At 46.0% G+C, this 15,991-nt stretch overlaps 1 protein-coding gene across 1 annotated transcript in view; it reads right to left on the reverse strand.

The window, feature by feature from the left end:
* Window positions 1-15,991, reverse strand: part of Itpr2 (inositol 1,4,5-trisphosphate receptor type 2) — a 421,140-nt gene that overhangs the window by 328,367 nt on the left and 76,782 nt on the right. The window contains exons 3-9 of the mRNA XM_031383897.1: window positions 13,385-13,500; window positions 12,244-12,330; window positions 9,443-9,601; window positions 5,089-5,187; window positions 4,658-4,741; window positions 4,316-4,462; window positions 2,794-2,889 (exon numbers count right to left, since the gene is read on the reverse strand). Of these exons, the coding sequence (XP_031239757.1) occupies window positions 2,794-2,889; window positions 4,316-4,462; window positions 4,658-4,741; window positions 5,089-5,187; window positions 9,443-9,601; window positions 12,244-12,330; window positions 13,385-13,500 (788 nt within the window). The remainder of the gene's footprint in view (window positions 1-2,793; window positions 2,890-4,315; window positions 4,463-4,657; window positions 4,742-5,088; window positions 5,188-9,442; window positions 9,602-12,243; window positions 12,331-13,384; window positions 13,501-15,991) is intronic.

A 15,991-nucleotide genomic window follows, 5' to 3' on the forward strand; every position in this document is an offset into this window, starting at 1 on the left:
GTCATCTTTTTTGACCAGGAATGTCTAAAACACGTTCATAAAAAAGAGATCACGGCCCTGGTGTGTCCAAGTCACTGCTGGGTGCCTCGCTTCCATGCAGTAGAAGGACAACCCTCAGCCTGACTTTTACAGAACTGTTATACAAAGCATCAACTGGACCCTTGGGTTCCCTTTTATGAGTTTTGCTTCTCCCTGGGAAGAGCATGCTGTGAGAACTCAGCCTGCTCTACCTACTGCTGGGGTCCCCAGAAGAACCTCTGCATGACGCCACTCATGGCTGCACCCAACCTGTGCACCAGTGCCCCCACCCCCAACCCCAGACCCTGTGAAACTCTGCCCTGATTCCTGGGTAATCGTGATTCAGCCCATTCCGGTTTCCGGTTGCCCTAGCTTCTCAGGCTCCCAGGCTTCTGGGAGGGGCCTGTCTAAACACGCCACCCTCTCGCACATCTGCTGAGATCATTTGTGCTGATCAAATTCATCTCTATCAACCATGCTCCATCCCCAGACTCTTAAATGCAGAGAAGCCTGAGGCCATCAAGTCTGATACCTGGATATGTTCTGATTTCTCAAATTAACCATAATAAACTAAGGGGTGGGCACTGGTGTGGCAATCAAGAGAACATGCCTCTTTTGGAGAACACCTAAGCTAATTAGCTAATAATTAACTGAATTACTTTATTGATTAGTGTGGCACCTCTGTAGTTTGTCCTGGTCAGCCACTGTCCACCAACCCTGTAAGTACTTCTGCCTGGGCTCCTGTTGATTTCTGCCCTGGAGACGTCTTCAAGCTCTGTCTCCTTGCCATCACCAGGACCACCACCTTGGTCCTAGTCCTCAGGAATGCTCAGTGGTGGCTCTTGCCTGTCTCCTGCCTCTGGTTCCATCTCTTCCAGGGACTCCACAACAGCTGCAGTAACCCCTGCCCACTGGCACGTTCTGTCAGTGACAGAAGTGTCCCCATCTGAGATGCCCCATGTGGGATGCTTAATGAGCAAACAGAAATGGAGACAGCTTGATCAGCAAGCCAATTTTTGAATACTATTTCACCTCAACCACATTCACTTTAATTTAGTAGCCAACAGATAGCTCACAGCTACATCACCAGACAGTTCAACTCCAAATACACTTTTTAAAATGCAAATTCTAGGGCTGGAAAGATAGCTCAGTGGTTAAGAGCACTGACTGCTCTTCCAAAGGTCCTGAGTTCAAATCCCAGCAACCACATGGTGGTTCACAACCATCTGTAATGAGATCTGTTGCTCTCTTCTGGGGTGTCTGAAGACAGCTACAGTGTACCTACATATAATAAATGAATAAATCTTTTAAAAATGCAAATTCCACAGCATTCCTTAGCTTCAAAGATAATGCCCACCCACTTCCAGTCCACAGACAAGCCCTGAGCTACGCCTCTGCTCCCGTCAACTCCCCTTCAATCTTCCAGAATAACTTTTCAAACTCAAACATGTCCAAGCCATGAGACTCCACACACTTCTTGTTTGAAGGCAAGCTGAATTCACATGATGAGGAGTCCCTTCCCTCTCTAGAGTGCGAGCCATAAAAGCCAGTGGCTGCTCATGATGGGAGGGATAAAGAATTTGAGCCCAACACCACCTGAGCTATACAATACCAAAAGGGAAGAACCATGTCTATAACACACAGACATGGGAAGAGTGATACCACACAGAACATTCGAAACCAAGCCACATACAGAGCAAACCAGCTGCCCCATTCCAGTGGGCCTCCTTTGCCAGCTGGTGGCTGCCATGCTAGGGATGGAGCCAGGGCTGCTGCACATGTTAATCAGGTGCTCTGCCACTGAGCTGTGTCCCCAGCCCCTATGGTTTGGATTTTCAAGTCTTTGACTAATGTTTTCATCTTAGAAACACCCCCTCCTCCCCGTGCCAGAGCTGGAGAGAGAGCTCTACCAATAAAGTGCTCCCCTTGCAAAGGTAAGGGCCTGAGTGATCCTCAGAACCCACACAGGAGGAAAAGGCTGCATGATTGCACACGGTTATAGCCCCAGGTCTAGAACGATAAAAACATGGGTCCCTAGCCAACCAGCCAGGCCTAATCAGCTAGCACAGTAAAATGAGAGATCCTGTCTCAAAATCCAAAGTGGATGGACTCCTGAGCAGAGAGACTTGAGGCTGACAGATGGACTCCATACACAAACGCCCACATGCATATCCATCCTCCACACACATACATGAACACATACAGACACACACACACTACATATACAAACAAAAGCATAGTAATTCATGGTCTAACAGTGACAGTGGATTGCAGCGGACAACTTGGTGAGCTCTAGAGCATCCACTGAGAGGAGAGTCTCTGAGCACGCAGGAGAGGAATCAGCCCAAGAAGGCTGAGGTAGAAAGACTTGGCCACTGTGGGCGGCATCATCCTCTCAGCTGGGACCTTGGACTGCATAAGAAGGCGGAGGCCAGCTGAGCACCGGCATTTAAGTCTCTGCCTCCTACCACAGACTGGCTGCTTCAAGTTCCTGCTGCGCCGACCTTCATCACGACGGGCTGTACCTTACAGCCATGAGCTGAAAGAATGCCTTTCTCACCTGTGCTGCTTTTGTCTGAGTGTTTTTGATAAAAACAAAACAAAACAAAACAAAAACACCAACCCTGAGTTATACAAACTGGCCCTGAGGACACAATGAGCTTTGCAGAAAGGAGTTTCCCTGTTCATTATTTCAGAGAGAGAGAGAGAGAGAGAGAGAGAGAGAGAGAGAGAGAGAGAGAGAGAGAGACTAAGAGCACAGTGGCCAGGCCTCACCTCTGCTGCTAAGTAGTTCCCAGTTGCAAGATGCTTAAACCTGAAGAGGCTGTTCCACTGTCCCGCACCTCCACGGCATGGGTCATGGTGAACCACCTAAGGAGAAGCAGAGTCTCAGAGACCAAATGCTACATACATGCCAGCCGGCAAGAGTCAACAACCACAGAGGACCCTGCTGTGCGGCCAAAGCCATCACATATAACAATGTGCAAGAACAACAAAACTTTCCATCAGAGAGCAAGAAACGTGCTGCGCCTCACTGTGGGTGCCCATGCCTCACACCTGTAAATGCTGTCTTCATATAAAGTTCCTCTGTCTGGGGATAGCGGCTCACAAGGGAAGTCCCAGTGCTCGGGGTGATGAAACAGAAGAGGGGATAGCGGCTCACATGGGAAGTCCCAGTGCTCGGGGTGATGAAACAGAAGGACTGCCCAAACGTTCAAGATCGATTTGTGCTGCACAGTGAGTCCCAGGCCAGCCTGGGCTACAAAATGATACTCTGCCTAGTGCATATGATTACTCGGCCACAGAATTGGAAATGTACGAGCAAAATACCAGCATCAAAGCTAGGCCCATGAGGCTGAATGGAACCCTTTCCTCTTTGTCTGATTTCTCTGTTACTCTCTACTTTAGTTACTATTATTTTCTTGTATTTTTGTCAAGAACAAATGGGCTCACTCTGCTGCTGCCTCCCCTACTCCCTACCATGCAGGTCTCACGACTATCTTGGCACTCTCTTTTGCCTGTACCTGAGCGCACACCCTCTGACCACCTTGTGCTAGTCCTCTCTAAGACAGGGTGCAAGTAAGTTTGCTAAAAATGCTAAAAATGGATGCTGTGCTATCTAGCTTTACTGACAACTTGACACAACCTAGATTCACCTGGGAAGAGAATCCTCAAATTCAGGAACCACCTATATCAGCTTTCAGAAAGATAAATATTCTCTTTCTCTGTCATTGAATCTTGACATGCATCTCTGGCTAACCTGGAACTTGCTTTGGAGACCTGGCTGGTTTCAAACTTGTGACAAGAGCTTCTTGTCTCAGCCTGGTGAATAACATTCTTAACTGTGAGTCTCTTGATTTCAATAGCACTCAAAGAAAAAGTATGCTTCTTGTCTCAGCCTGGTGAATAACATTCTTAACTGTGAGTCTCTTGATTTCAATAGCACTCAAAGAAAAAGTATGCACTGTTCTCTGTGGTATCGAGGTCTGTCTCTGCCGTGGCTCGGGCAGTACCACAGAGGCACAGGGCTTCCAGTCTGATCAACAATGCTGAACTCACAATGGAACTTTTTTTCTTCTTTCAACCTCTTGATTTATTTGTTCTGCTTTATAAAGTGTTCCATTGTAGCATATTCCTCTCAAATTGGTTACAGAGATAAATGTTAACTCACAAAAACCATTCCGTGTCACAGACATGCCATCAGTGCTGCCCATAACAGCAAAACAAACAGCCTAGTGCATCTTTATCTTTTTATATAAATATTTAGTAAAAGTGCCACCCCCCAGAAAGTACACACCTCTATTTCCCAGAGTGCTTTAGAACTAGTGGCTGAAGTTGCTGACTGACGCAAGGTTGTCCGAAGGAAAATATGCTGTTTTTTCTCATAGTCATCACAGGTCAGAAACTTCTCTTGTTCCGCATGAAACAGTCTCACAACGTCACCCTGGAGAGACAGGCAAAGAAATGCTGTCCTTCCAACAGGCACTGGGACCAGCAGACAGGAGGCCCAACCGTCCCTTTCTGGGCTCCGGTATTCTGAGCCAGCGACTTTCCTTGAACAACTGTGTGCACATTTCAGAGGGGGGGCTGGTGCTCAGTGAAATGTGAGATAAAAGATCTGTGTAGAGAGTGCACTTACCCCTTTTAATACATCCTCTCGATAGGAACTGAATTTCATGAATAAAGTGATTTTCCAGCTAGTGTTACAATTAACAGCATTCACCTATTAATAGAAAAAGGTGTTACAAGAGTAGACTCTATACTCCATACCAGAAATCACCATTTCAAACAGGAAAAGAAGAAAAAAGGAACCATTCAAATCACAGCTAGTGCCTACAGGTGCCCCGGGGACACTAATGCCACTAACATGATACATGAGAGAAACTAGGAATAACAGGATCTCCTTCCCTCTTACCCTCTCCCTTTCTCTCTTCTTCTACCCGCCCCCCCGTGTGTCCTTCTTTCCCTCCCTCTCCTTTCTGTCTTTCCCTCTTTCCCTTCTCTTCCTCCCTCCATCCCTCTAGAGAAGACCAATAACTGCCCCGGTCCCCCTTTCCTGACTGGATTCACCTCTTTGCAGCCCGGGTTGTCCAAGAGCTCCACGTTGCTGGCATGCAGGGGCTGCCCAGCATTTACAGGCATCAGAACGACTTTGTCTCCTACGACGATCTAGGAATCAGAAACACACTCTGATGCTCTGTGCGGCTAAAAAGTTCCCAGCAAGCCTTACCAGCAACCTGACTCCCAAGCCCATCATCTTCCACAGCTTGACTCTTCTCCCTGAGAAGCATGTTCAAATACACACTCATGCACACAGTCGCATCCTCTTGTCCATGAAGGTGATCCAGTCCCATTCCTCATCAGCTCCATGTCAGCCCGATGCCTCGGAAGCCATAATTGGGTTACTTTCCTCCCACAAGACCTTGCAGCAGACAAGGTGGCTGCCATGACATCTTTAGAATTTCAACAGGACAGCAGAGAACAAGATCACTCGGTGTTCCCTCCCACTAAAAGGCAAGTCTGGTTAACTGATCATCATAATTTAGAACTATGAAGCATTCCGTCATCTTCTGGATTCAAGAAGTGCAGGGCAAGGCAAGACTTTATAAAATATTTACACTTCGTCTGGCATCGAGCCTTTGGGTCCCTCTTATCTGAAATGTCCAAAACTAGAACTGTAGGAGCCTGTGGTTCTTTTAAAATAAGAATTATCAGGGCTCCAGGGGAAAGTGCTAAATATCAAAGTCTATGTTTACAACCGTCTGTGTGATAATGACAATGTCTACTTACTTGCTTCTAACTCAGTTTGAGGCAATTAAAATTCCCCTTTCTTAGTGGCAGTTAACACTGTAACCTAGTGACTAGAGAGACGTGTATTGCTAAATTTCTTTAGATGGTGGTTGTAATGCCTTCTCTGCTCCTACCTGTGGGGCTTTCCCACTCTGCAGCAAAATCAAAACCTTCCCTTTGTGTGTTACACACCAGTTGCATATTAGAACAGTTATAGATTAGTTTGAACTGTAACTAAGAAAACCATTGGGACTCAGGACATCTCCATGTACCTTAAAACAAAACATACGTTCACACTTCCAGTGTCATGCGGCCCTAAGTAGATAATGTTGAGGAGTTGTGTTGCCGGGAACTATCTGGAGATCTGAGTAGGTCAGAGAAGCGTCAAGTTCACTAATCAAACACAGGAAGGTGGCCCTTGGGTTTGTGGGACGAGCACCTGCTGCTTGTGAGACTGGTCTCTGGTCCTTGTCTGACCTTCTAAACACGAATGCAGACAGACACTCGTGTACAGAATGTAAAGATAGGTACATCCTTGTTTTAGAGAACAGTTAAGAGGGGCCAGGAAGAAGCCAAATGTGTCGAAGAAATAGCCCACAACCTCAGGGAATTCACATTACTAGATACATTGGAATTATTCTCCGAGGAGTGAGGCTTCAGCCTGAAGTACTGATGGAGCGAGGTCTGTCTAAGAAGCTGTCTATTCGGCACATAACCAGAGGAAGGATGAGGGCATTTTATTTTACATCTTACAATCAGCCACCTTGGCACTCTAGCATATCTTAGCAAAGAAACTGAAATCCCCTAAGCATCTGTTGGGCCCACGTGACAGCTATGCCACATTCAAGCTGCAGTTTCACTGACGATGCCACCTGTAGCGGGCTGTCCCTGCTTTAAAGTGGTACCTGGGACAATATGAAGAACCTCACAATGGAGGACAGAATGCCAGTGCCCAAGTTCCACCTATGCGAAAACTGTCAGGCACATCACTTTGTAAATCAGCAAAGTCCGCTTGCTGGAGAGAATCCCTTCCTAAGCTCTAGGATTTCCTACTGACTTAAAGAGCAATCCCACCTCTTCACACCTTGCAGGCTACCGTCAGCATAAAGGACCCTTGTCTATTTAAGTCAAGATTGAAAATGAAAAGGTAACTAACTACTCAAACATGAAGAGAGTAAGTGGAAATGAAATATTGATGTTTTCACTCATGGGAGTCCTCAGGCTTCTTCTGGTAACTCGGCAGCAACCAAGCACAGTGTATAGCTGACTGTGAGGGAGCCTGCGACCGTTCTCCCCAAACCATGAACTCCTACGGAGTGCAGCCTCGTGCACTTAGTACAACCAACAGCGTGGACTCCGGCTGGTATCTGCATCATCCTCCGATTGAGCTCAGAGGTGTGCGTGTTGAATGTGCACGACCTACTTAGCTACCTCACTTACTGCCAAACAGTAAACTGTGATTTAAAAATTCCTCTAAGCATAGAAGTTTCCTCTTCATTTAATATACTGCTGCAGAAACTCAGTCATGATTAAACCATACTCAAAGAGACCGTATTTACAACTGCCTTCAACAAATTACAGTAGGTTGATGTTTCCAAATGCTGCCTATTCCTAGCAAAGAGAAGGAGAGGTGTGATACAAATCCATGTGCAGCTGATGCAGGGCTGTGGGCATGCCAGCCTTCCTCAGCAACCTTCATCACACACAAAGCTACTGGAGGTGAACAAACACGCTGTGACTGTTTCAGCAAGCAGCAAGGTGGAAGACCTGCAGCTGGGCTAAGTGGAGCGAATCCAGATAAGAACAAAATAACGCACTGTGGGTGGCCACAGAAACAAGGGCTTCAGTGAAAGACTTTGTTTCTACTGAAACTAATTGTCTAAAGTGGTTAGTTACATTCAACTCTCCACTGATACCATCAAGCGGCTTCCAAGCAGGGAGAGGAAGAGAAAGGAGACCATACCTAACTTGAAAGCCAAGAGGCCCATTCCAGCATGCCATCATATTCTTTCCAGGTTTGGCTTGCTCGTTAGTTTTCATGACCACCTATAATAGATGGCAACGTGGGGGTTGCCAGGTTGGATACAGCATGAGCAGGTATCCTCTATGGATGTAGTTCACAAACGGCATTTTAGCCCTTGAATAGTTGAGAGTTGATTGTAACTAACCACACACTCAGTCAGAGGAAAGACAGCATGCTCACTGCACAGATCTTAATGGAGGAGGGGAGCACTGACTTTCCAAGGAGTCCAACACATTCCTGCATGCCATGCAGCGAGCCTTACCTACGGAAGACATCACCAGAAAACTTATTAACCCAATAAAATCATGGCGCGCATGTCCTGTGGAATTGAATTTACACTTTAAAATTCACTGGAAAAAGAGATTCTCTAGAAAGAGAAAACATTTCAAACACACAAAATACCTACACACACACTAAAGATGTAACCAAAGTGTTGACTGTGAAAACTCTAACGGAGAATTTTATTTTCACATCAGTCAGAACTCACGCTCACTCTCTCATATGGCAGGTATTGTTCATGTGGCCTTTGTAAGGAGTTTTACTTTCTGAATCAGCCTTTATTGAGCATCTTCCAAGTGCTCACAAAAATATCAAACTTTTAGCCAGATGTGGTGGTGCACACCCGTAACCTCAGCAGCCCATAAGCTAGTGCTGAGGCAGGAGGATCAATGCAAGTTAGACTTCAGCCTAAACCACCTAAAAAGTGCCAGGTCAGGGAGGAATACAGTGAGATCCATCTCAATAAATAAGATGAAACTATCGTCCCTATGGAATTATTTCACTTTTTTTCCTCTTCTACAAAATTAGCAGAAAAGACCTAAGCCCGTGTCTCTGAACCTGTGGGTCATGACCCCTTTGGAGCCACTGGAAACAGAGATGCTTACATTACTATTCATAAAGTCACAAAACTATAGTGATGACGTAACAACAAAAATAATTGTATGGTTGGGGTCACCACAACATGAGGCACTGTATGAAAGGGTCGCTGTGCTGGGAAGGCTGAGAGCCGCTGATGTAAACAGTCACAACCTCACAGCCTTCTGCCCAACCCACTTTGCAGGCATCAACAACAACTAGAGCATGCCACAGCCCCTCCCCTCAGATGCTGCACACCCATGACAACACTGTAAGGAGTTGGTTGTGATGACACCTTGTCCTGACTCTTGTTGTCCCCTGTTCATTCAGAAGGCCAGGAGGCACAGTGGTCCCCTTCCCTGCAAGCAAGCTCAGTCCTTGCTAAGCAGAAGAATGACCTGCCACTTGAATAGGCTCCACCCACTCTGCCTGGAGACGACTCATACTTGAGCTGATATCTGCCTGTGATTTCTGAGTGTGGTGTAAACTGTAAACAAATGCATTTAGCCTAGTTTAAAAAAAAAATGCTAACGCAAAATATGTTAGAAAGTACAGTCACCCATGTGTGCAAGAATGCTATAATGTAACCATTATTTTATATGCTACCTTAAATCTAACCCATTATTTTATATGCTATCTTAAATCATTTAGAATTAACTGGCTGAAGACCGCATTGCCCGTCTCTGTATGTACTTCCCGAGTTCTCTAAGAACATCACACCATGTTTGTTTCCCTCTTGGCTTTGCACACACGTACATTATCACCCTCACTTCTCAGCTTCCAGAAGGGATGGATGTAGAACCAGGACCCTTCGTTCCCCGCAGCATCCAGTGACACACGCATGGCGTTCTTCTCCAGTAAAGCAGGTAACCTCTTGTTCACGGTCAGGTACTTGTTGCTTTTTATATGCAGTAGCTGCGGGGGTGGGGGGGAGATGTATATTAGTGCTTGGACCATAGTCTCCTCAGTGGTTATACTCATAAATCTGCACACCACGGCTTATGGTGGACACTAAAGAGGTGACCACCTTTCCCAGCTGCTCCTCGCCTCTACCCTGAGCTCTGCTCAAAGGGTGATGCTGACTGTGTAAGGAGGGTACATCACGAGATGCTGAAGACATCTCCTACTGAGAAATAACAAACTGAAACCTGGCTTTCCAAAATGACCTGGAGGGTCTCCCAGATCCCACTCATTACCAACACTTGTACAACCACAAAAGCAGAATCTGCTAAAGAAAACTTGAGAGAATGTACACACACACACACACACACACACAAATGTGTGTGTGTGTGTGTGTGTGTCTAAGCACTTCTGCACAGACAACACTAACTCCTTCCTGCTCCGTGGCATCAACAGAGTCAGCAGAGAGGCACTGACCTCCCAGTCCTCAGATGCATACAGAGGGACCAGCCCTCACCTCTCTCATCTCCACAGATGCTATGGACAGAGTCTTCTTCAGATATAACCTTACTGAATAGAAACATAAAGATAAACTTCCCATCTACTTTCAAACTCTTTCAAAAGAGAGGGGTCACTTTAGTACCCATGAGATGAGGCTGGAGTAATTTCAGAGTAAAAGGCAAATCTTTAATTGAAAAAAAAAATCATCTTTTTGCAAAACTCAAGGCGACAGCCTTGATTCTTTTGTACTAATAAGGGCACAAAGACCCGTGGGTCTGTGAAATAGCTCCACTGATCAAGTGCTGCCATTATAAGCATGAGTTCAAGCCCCCAAGCTAAAAAGTCAAACTAGGAAGCGGACGAGGTGACACCACTTGGTATACCAGCACAGAGGAGGCGGATCCCTGGGCTCCCTGGCAGCCAGCTTAGCTGAATCCACTAGTTCTAGGTCTCTGAGAGATCTCCCAAACTACGTGGGGCAGCTCCTAAGAGACAACTGAGATGAGGCTGACCCCAGGCTTACACACACAGACACTCATGCATGCTCACACACACTCTCACACACTCATACACATATTCTCACACTCATGCATACCCACACACATCCACACAAACACACTCTCACACTCATGTACATGCACACTCACAACACACTCACACACTCATACTCACATTCATGCACATTCACACACATTCATATACTCACACACACTCTCACATTCACACACTCACACACACAAACACTCATGCACACATACTCACACAAACATACACACTCACAGACTAAACACTCATGTACATGCACACTCACATACACAAACACACACTCGTATAATCACACTCATTCACACTCACATACACTCACACTTGAAATCACACATGCACACTCACAAACACAACTCACACACTCACTCATGAATACTCCTATATGCACACACTTACATACTCACACACACACACACACACACACACACTCAAGCCTGAGGTGTACCTACATGGTCCATGTCAAAGGCTCAGCCGTTAGCTGAGAAGACAGACATTTGTATTTGAAGTATTTGAGAATAGGCTCAAGTAAGCCGCCAAACTCTGTAAAGAGGCCTTCTGGAAGACTACTTGGGGGTGTGCATCCCCACCCAGCTGAAGGCCACTCTATCACTGGATGAGGTCCCACATTCAAGAGTCTGAGGCCCATCCTGCCCTGTGGGGGAATAGCTTTGCCCTGCCCTCTGGCACATTGCCACTGGTCCAGGACAAAATGTCAGGAGACGTTGTTCTTTAAAGCAGTATAAAGTACCTCATTGTGGTGAACCTGTGAGGCCATTGTTTAACATTTCAAACAGCATTGTCTTTATGAACACACAAGAGAAACACTTTCCTGGTCTCACTTCTGGGAATGGCTGTGTTTCTAGACTCCAAATGGGTGCTACGCTGCAGAACACCCCTATCAAGGCAGTGACAAGGTCATTCCTGGTGGCCAAGCAGCAGCAGAAATGCTCTGGGCTGGGGGTTTACCAAACTTTCCAAACAGGTGTTCTAAACAAGCCTCACCCTTGACCTCACTTCATCTTGCTACCCAAGTGCCTCTTCAATGACTGGGGCTTTATTTCTCAGTGTTTCTTGGAAAAGGTCTCACATTCTTTTAGGAACAAGGTGTGGAACTTACCAGCAAAATTTAAAAAAAAAAAAAAAGCCAAAAAATATCCAAATGAGGCAGGAGAAAGGAACACAGTGGAGATAAATCAGGGTCTGTGCATGAATTGACAGTGAAGACAGAAAGCCAATCAAGGACTACCTGTTAAATGTACAGCTTGAAAACCTTCCCGTCCACCCAGGGAAAGAGACATCGAAGCAGCCCAAACATCTAAAGAGCTGTTTCTGTGGGCCTTAGAAATCCTTTTGCACAGTCTTGTCTTGTGTGGCACCCACCCAGAGGTCACTGAATGAATTCCCATGTTCTGGGCTTGGGGGCCTGGTGCAAGGCATACTCAATACATACATGCACTGGATGGTTACTGGAAATGTCATACTAATTGCCAAACCCACCAAAGAACAAGCATGGCACCTCAAATCCTGACACCCTGGCACACCACCACGTGGGTGATTTGACAAGCCACCCGTAAAATGCTTTCCTCTTTGATGACAAAGTGAGTACTTACTTGGATAACGTTGCTATATTTCACGATTTCTCCCAAAAGTTTTCTGTTCTCTGACTCATTCTGTTTTTGTTCCAGCTCTGCAGCATGCTACAAGAGAGCAACCGAGTGTTCAGTGTGGGAACACAGCAAGCAGAAAGGATGGCTTACAAAGTATTCTCAGTAACAGGAATAAATCAGACTGGCTGTGTCGCTGGGGATCAGGATGGGGTGAGAGACAAGAGCTAAATGATTATAATATAAGGTGGCACCTTCACACATTCTGCGGGGAGAGGTGGGTTCAAGACAGGGTTTCTCCATGTAGCCCAGGCTGTCCTGGAACTTACTCAGTAGACCAGGCTAGTCTTGAACTCAGAGACCCACCTGCCTCTGCCTCCCAAGTGCTGGGATTAAAGACAGGCACCACCGTGCCCAGCAAGGAAGTTTTCTGTTACTGAGAGCACCCAGATCCTGGTCCCCCATGCACCACACTATGCAGTCTATGCTGAATCCTGGTCCCCCAGGCACCACACTGTGCAGTCTATGCTGAATCCTGGTCCCCCATGCACCACACGGTGCAGTCTATGCTGAATCCTGGTCCCCCATGCACCACACTGTGCAGTCTATGCTGAATTCAGCCAAACCTGTCTCGGGCCATTTGTTTCTATACTGCGAGTTTCAGTTAAGTCGAAGGCTCTGTGGAACTAGGAATTTTTTACTGTGTAACATGAAACTATTAAAAAAGCAGGTGAATTAAAACCTCAAAGTATAGGTTCCAATTCTGAGAGTGCCTGGCATTTAAGTCATACAAGACAAATTCATACTCGGTCAAACCAAACCAAAAAAAAAAAAAAATCCTTTATTTTCTCCATAGCCTATTAGGGAAAAAAAGTAAGTAGTTGGTAGAATAAAATATGATCAGAGATTTTTTTAAAATTCATTTTCAGTTCGGTGAGAGGCTTAGAATTAGTCTGACACACCTTAAAAAATAACAGTGGGGATGTGCTGCCCAGGAAGCCAGCAGGCATGGCGTGCAACTGAAGGCCTGTGCACCACGCCTTCGGTCTATCTGAAATCTCTGGCACCAGCCGCCTCTCCTGCCTGCCTCTCCTGCCTGCCTCTCCTGCCCGCCTCAGGAGGAAGATGGCCGCGAGCATGCGTTTACCTGGAGCTTCTTCAGCAGGGCAGCTTCGGTATGGTTCCCCTGCTTCGCCTGCTTGGCTTTCCAGTATTGCTTCTGGGCAGAGTACCGATTCATAGGGCACACCTTGAACAGGCAGTCTGAGGAAACAACAGAGTGATATCTAAGGCTCCGGCGCTCTCTAGACCCTTTGTAAGGCTGGTTTGGGGTACTGGTACCTCAGCATCTGGGAGACTCACTGTGCAGAGGTCATGTCAGTCATTCTCTGAGCAATTCTTAACTCACTCCACAACATCCTCTTCCAATACCTATTTACATTTCATTAAAATAGACCTTTCTTCATCAGGAACACTCTAGCTAGTGTAACTCACGGGGGAAGCAATGCAGTGAGATAAGCCAATTCTTAGTTGGCTTTGGACTTTTGAGACAGGGGGCTCACGTAGCCCAGGCTAGCCTCTGTCTTACTATGTAGACAAGGATGGCCTTGATTTCCTGATCCTCCTGCCTTTGCCTTGTCAGTATTAGGATTGCAGGCACAGCCACCACACTTGGCCAGTGAGGTGTTTCGTAATTGTCCAGCAGTATTTGATCTTGGAACCTGAAGAGTCAAGCTGAATCTGGCCATCCTACACTCAGGAGGCCGAGGCAGTGGGATAGTGAGTTCAAGGCCAGACTGGACCACTCTGCCTCAAAACAAAAAGCAAACAAAAAAGATGACTTATCTGCTCCTATACTGTGATTCCTTCTCCTTGCTCAGTATATTTGTTGCAAGAAATACCAACCACACGACCATGATAGCCACACGGTCCCCTCCAGGCTCCAAATACCTGGGCTGAACGCAGGATGGAAACTGGAAAGTTGGTGTAATAGGAAGAAAAACAACAAACAAAACAAACAAAACAAAAGCCGAAACTGCAGTCCTGATACTGAATACCTAAACACACAGGCTGGAATCATAACCACAGGTGGGTACGGGTGACTCCTCAGAAGCAGAAGAGCACAGCGGTGACTTCTAATGGGAAGAGCCGGCTCAGCAGCTCTCCATCTGCAGCTGATGCACGGGATTATGAGGTGACTTCAACATAAAACAGAGGGGCCAGCTCCCACACTCTGCGGGGCCCTAGGTGCCCTTCCTGCTGCGACAGCAGCACTCTTTCAGCCACAGTCAGCGAGAGGAGAGGGATGGCTGCTCAGCCCCTTCCTCCACTCACACTGTCCAGGATGCCAGCCAGGGAACAATGGCATTCTACTTAAATCTGACATCACAGATAAGAGAGAAATGAATGAAACCAGACCCAAACATTGTCGCCATATTTCTTACACACACACGCACACACACACATACATTCACATACACTTACATATATACATAACAAATACACTCTCATACACACATACACTCACACACACATATACACATATACTCTCACATATACACTTATACACACACATACACTCACACACACTCACATACACATACACTCTCATGTAAACACCCCACATATACATACACTCACATACATACATATACACTCTCACATACACATACACACACATATACACTCAAACTCTCACAATACACTCAGACACTCATATATACACATATACTCTCACATATACACTCATACAAACACATACATTCACACACACATGCACATACATACACTCACACACATACAGTCTCACATATACACTCACACACATACACATATACTCACATACACATACATACACTCTCACACACTCACACATACATATACATGTACACTCTCACATATACACTCACACACATACACACACTCACATACACATGCACAAACACATATATACACACACACAAACATACATACTCATACTCACACAATACTTTAAAACACAGCTGGAAAAATGGCTCAGTGGTTAAGAGTACTTGGTGCTCTTGCAAAGGACCCAGGTTCAATTCCCAGCAACTACATGGTGGGTAATGATTAACTGTAACTCCGGCTTTAAGGATCCAGCACCCTCTTCTGAGGACACCAAGCATGCACATGTAAGATACAGACAGCCCTTCCCATGAGGATACTGGACTAATTCTCTGGAACTGTGTGCTAGCCCCAGTTAAAAGCTTTCTTTTATAAGAATTGTTGTGGTCATTCTACTGTCTCTTCACAGCAATGGAACATGGACAAAGACAAGGAGAAAAAAAAGAAAATCAGGAAATATAATGATCTTAAAATATACACATAGAATCTATTTATCTTTATCTATTTATTATTGATTCATTTGTGGGGCTGCTGTGAAGACCAGAGGATAGCTTGTGGGGGTTGGTTCTCTCCTTCCACCTCACGAGTTCCATGTCATCAGGCCTCGCAGAGAGCACCTTTACCCCGCAAATTCTATCAATTGCCCTATTTTCATATACAGAAATTAACTCGTATTTTCTAACTTTAAAACCACTAATATGAAGCTAAAGAGGTGGCTAGGTGGTTAAGAGCACCTCCTGCTCTCCAGAGGACCAGAGTTTGGCTCCCAGCACTGGACTCTTGACTCACAGCCTCTATGTAACTCCAGTTCTAGGAGATCTAATGCCCCCTCCTGGCTTCCACGGGTACTGCTCTCTCTCTCTCTCTCTCTCTCTCTCTCTCTCTCTCT

Source organism: Mastomys coucha, unplaced genomic scaffold, assembly GCF_008632895.1.
Source record: "Mastomys coucha isolate ucsf_1 unplaced genomic scaffold, UCSF_Mcou_1 pScaffold20, whole genome shotgun sequence".
NCBI classification, from domain to species: domain Eukaryota; kingdom Metazoa; phylum Chordata; class Mammalia; order Rodentia; family Muridae; genus Mastomys; species Mastomys coucha.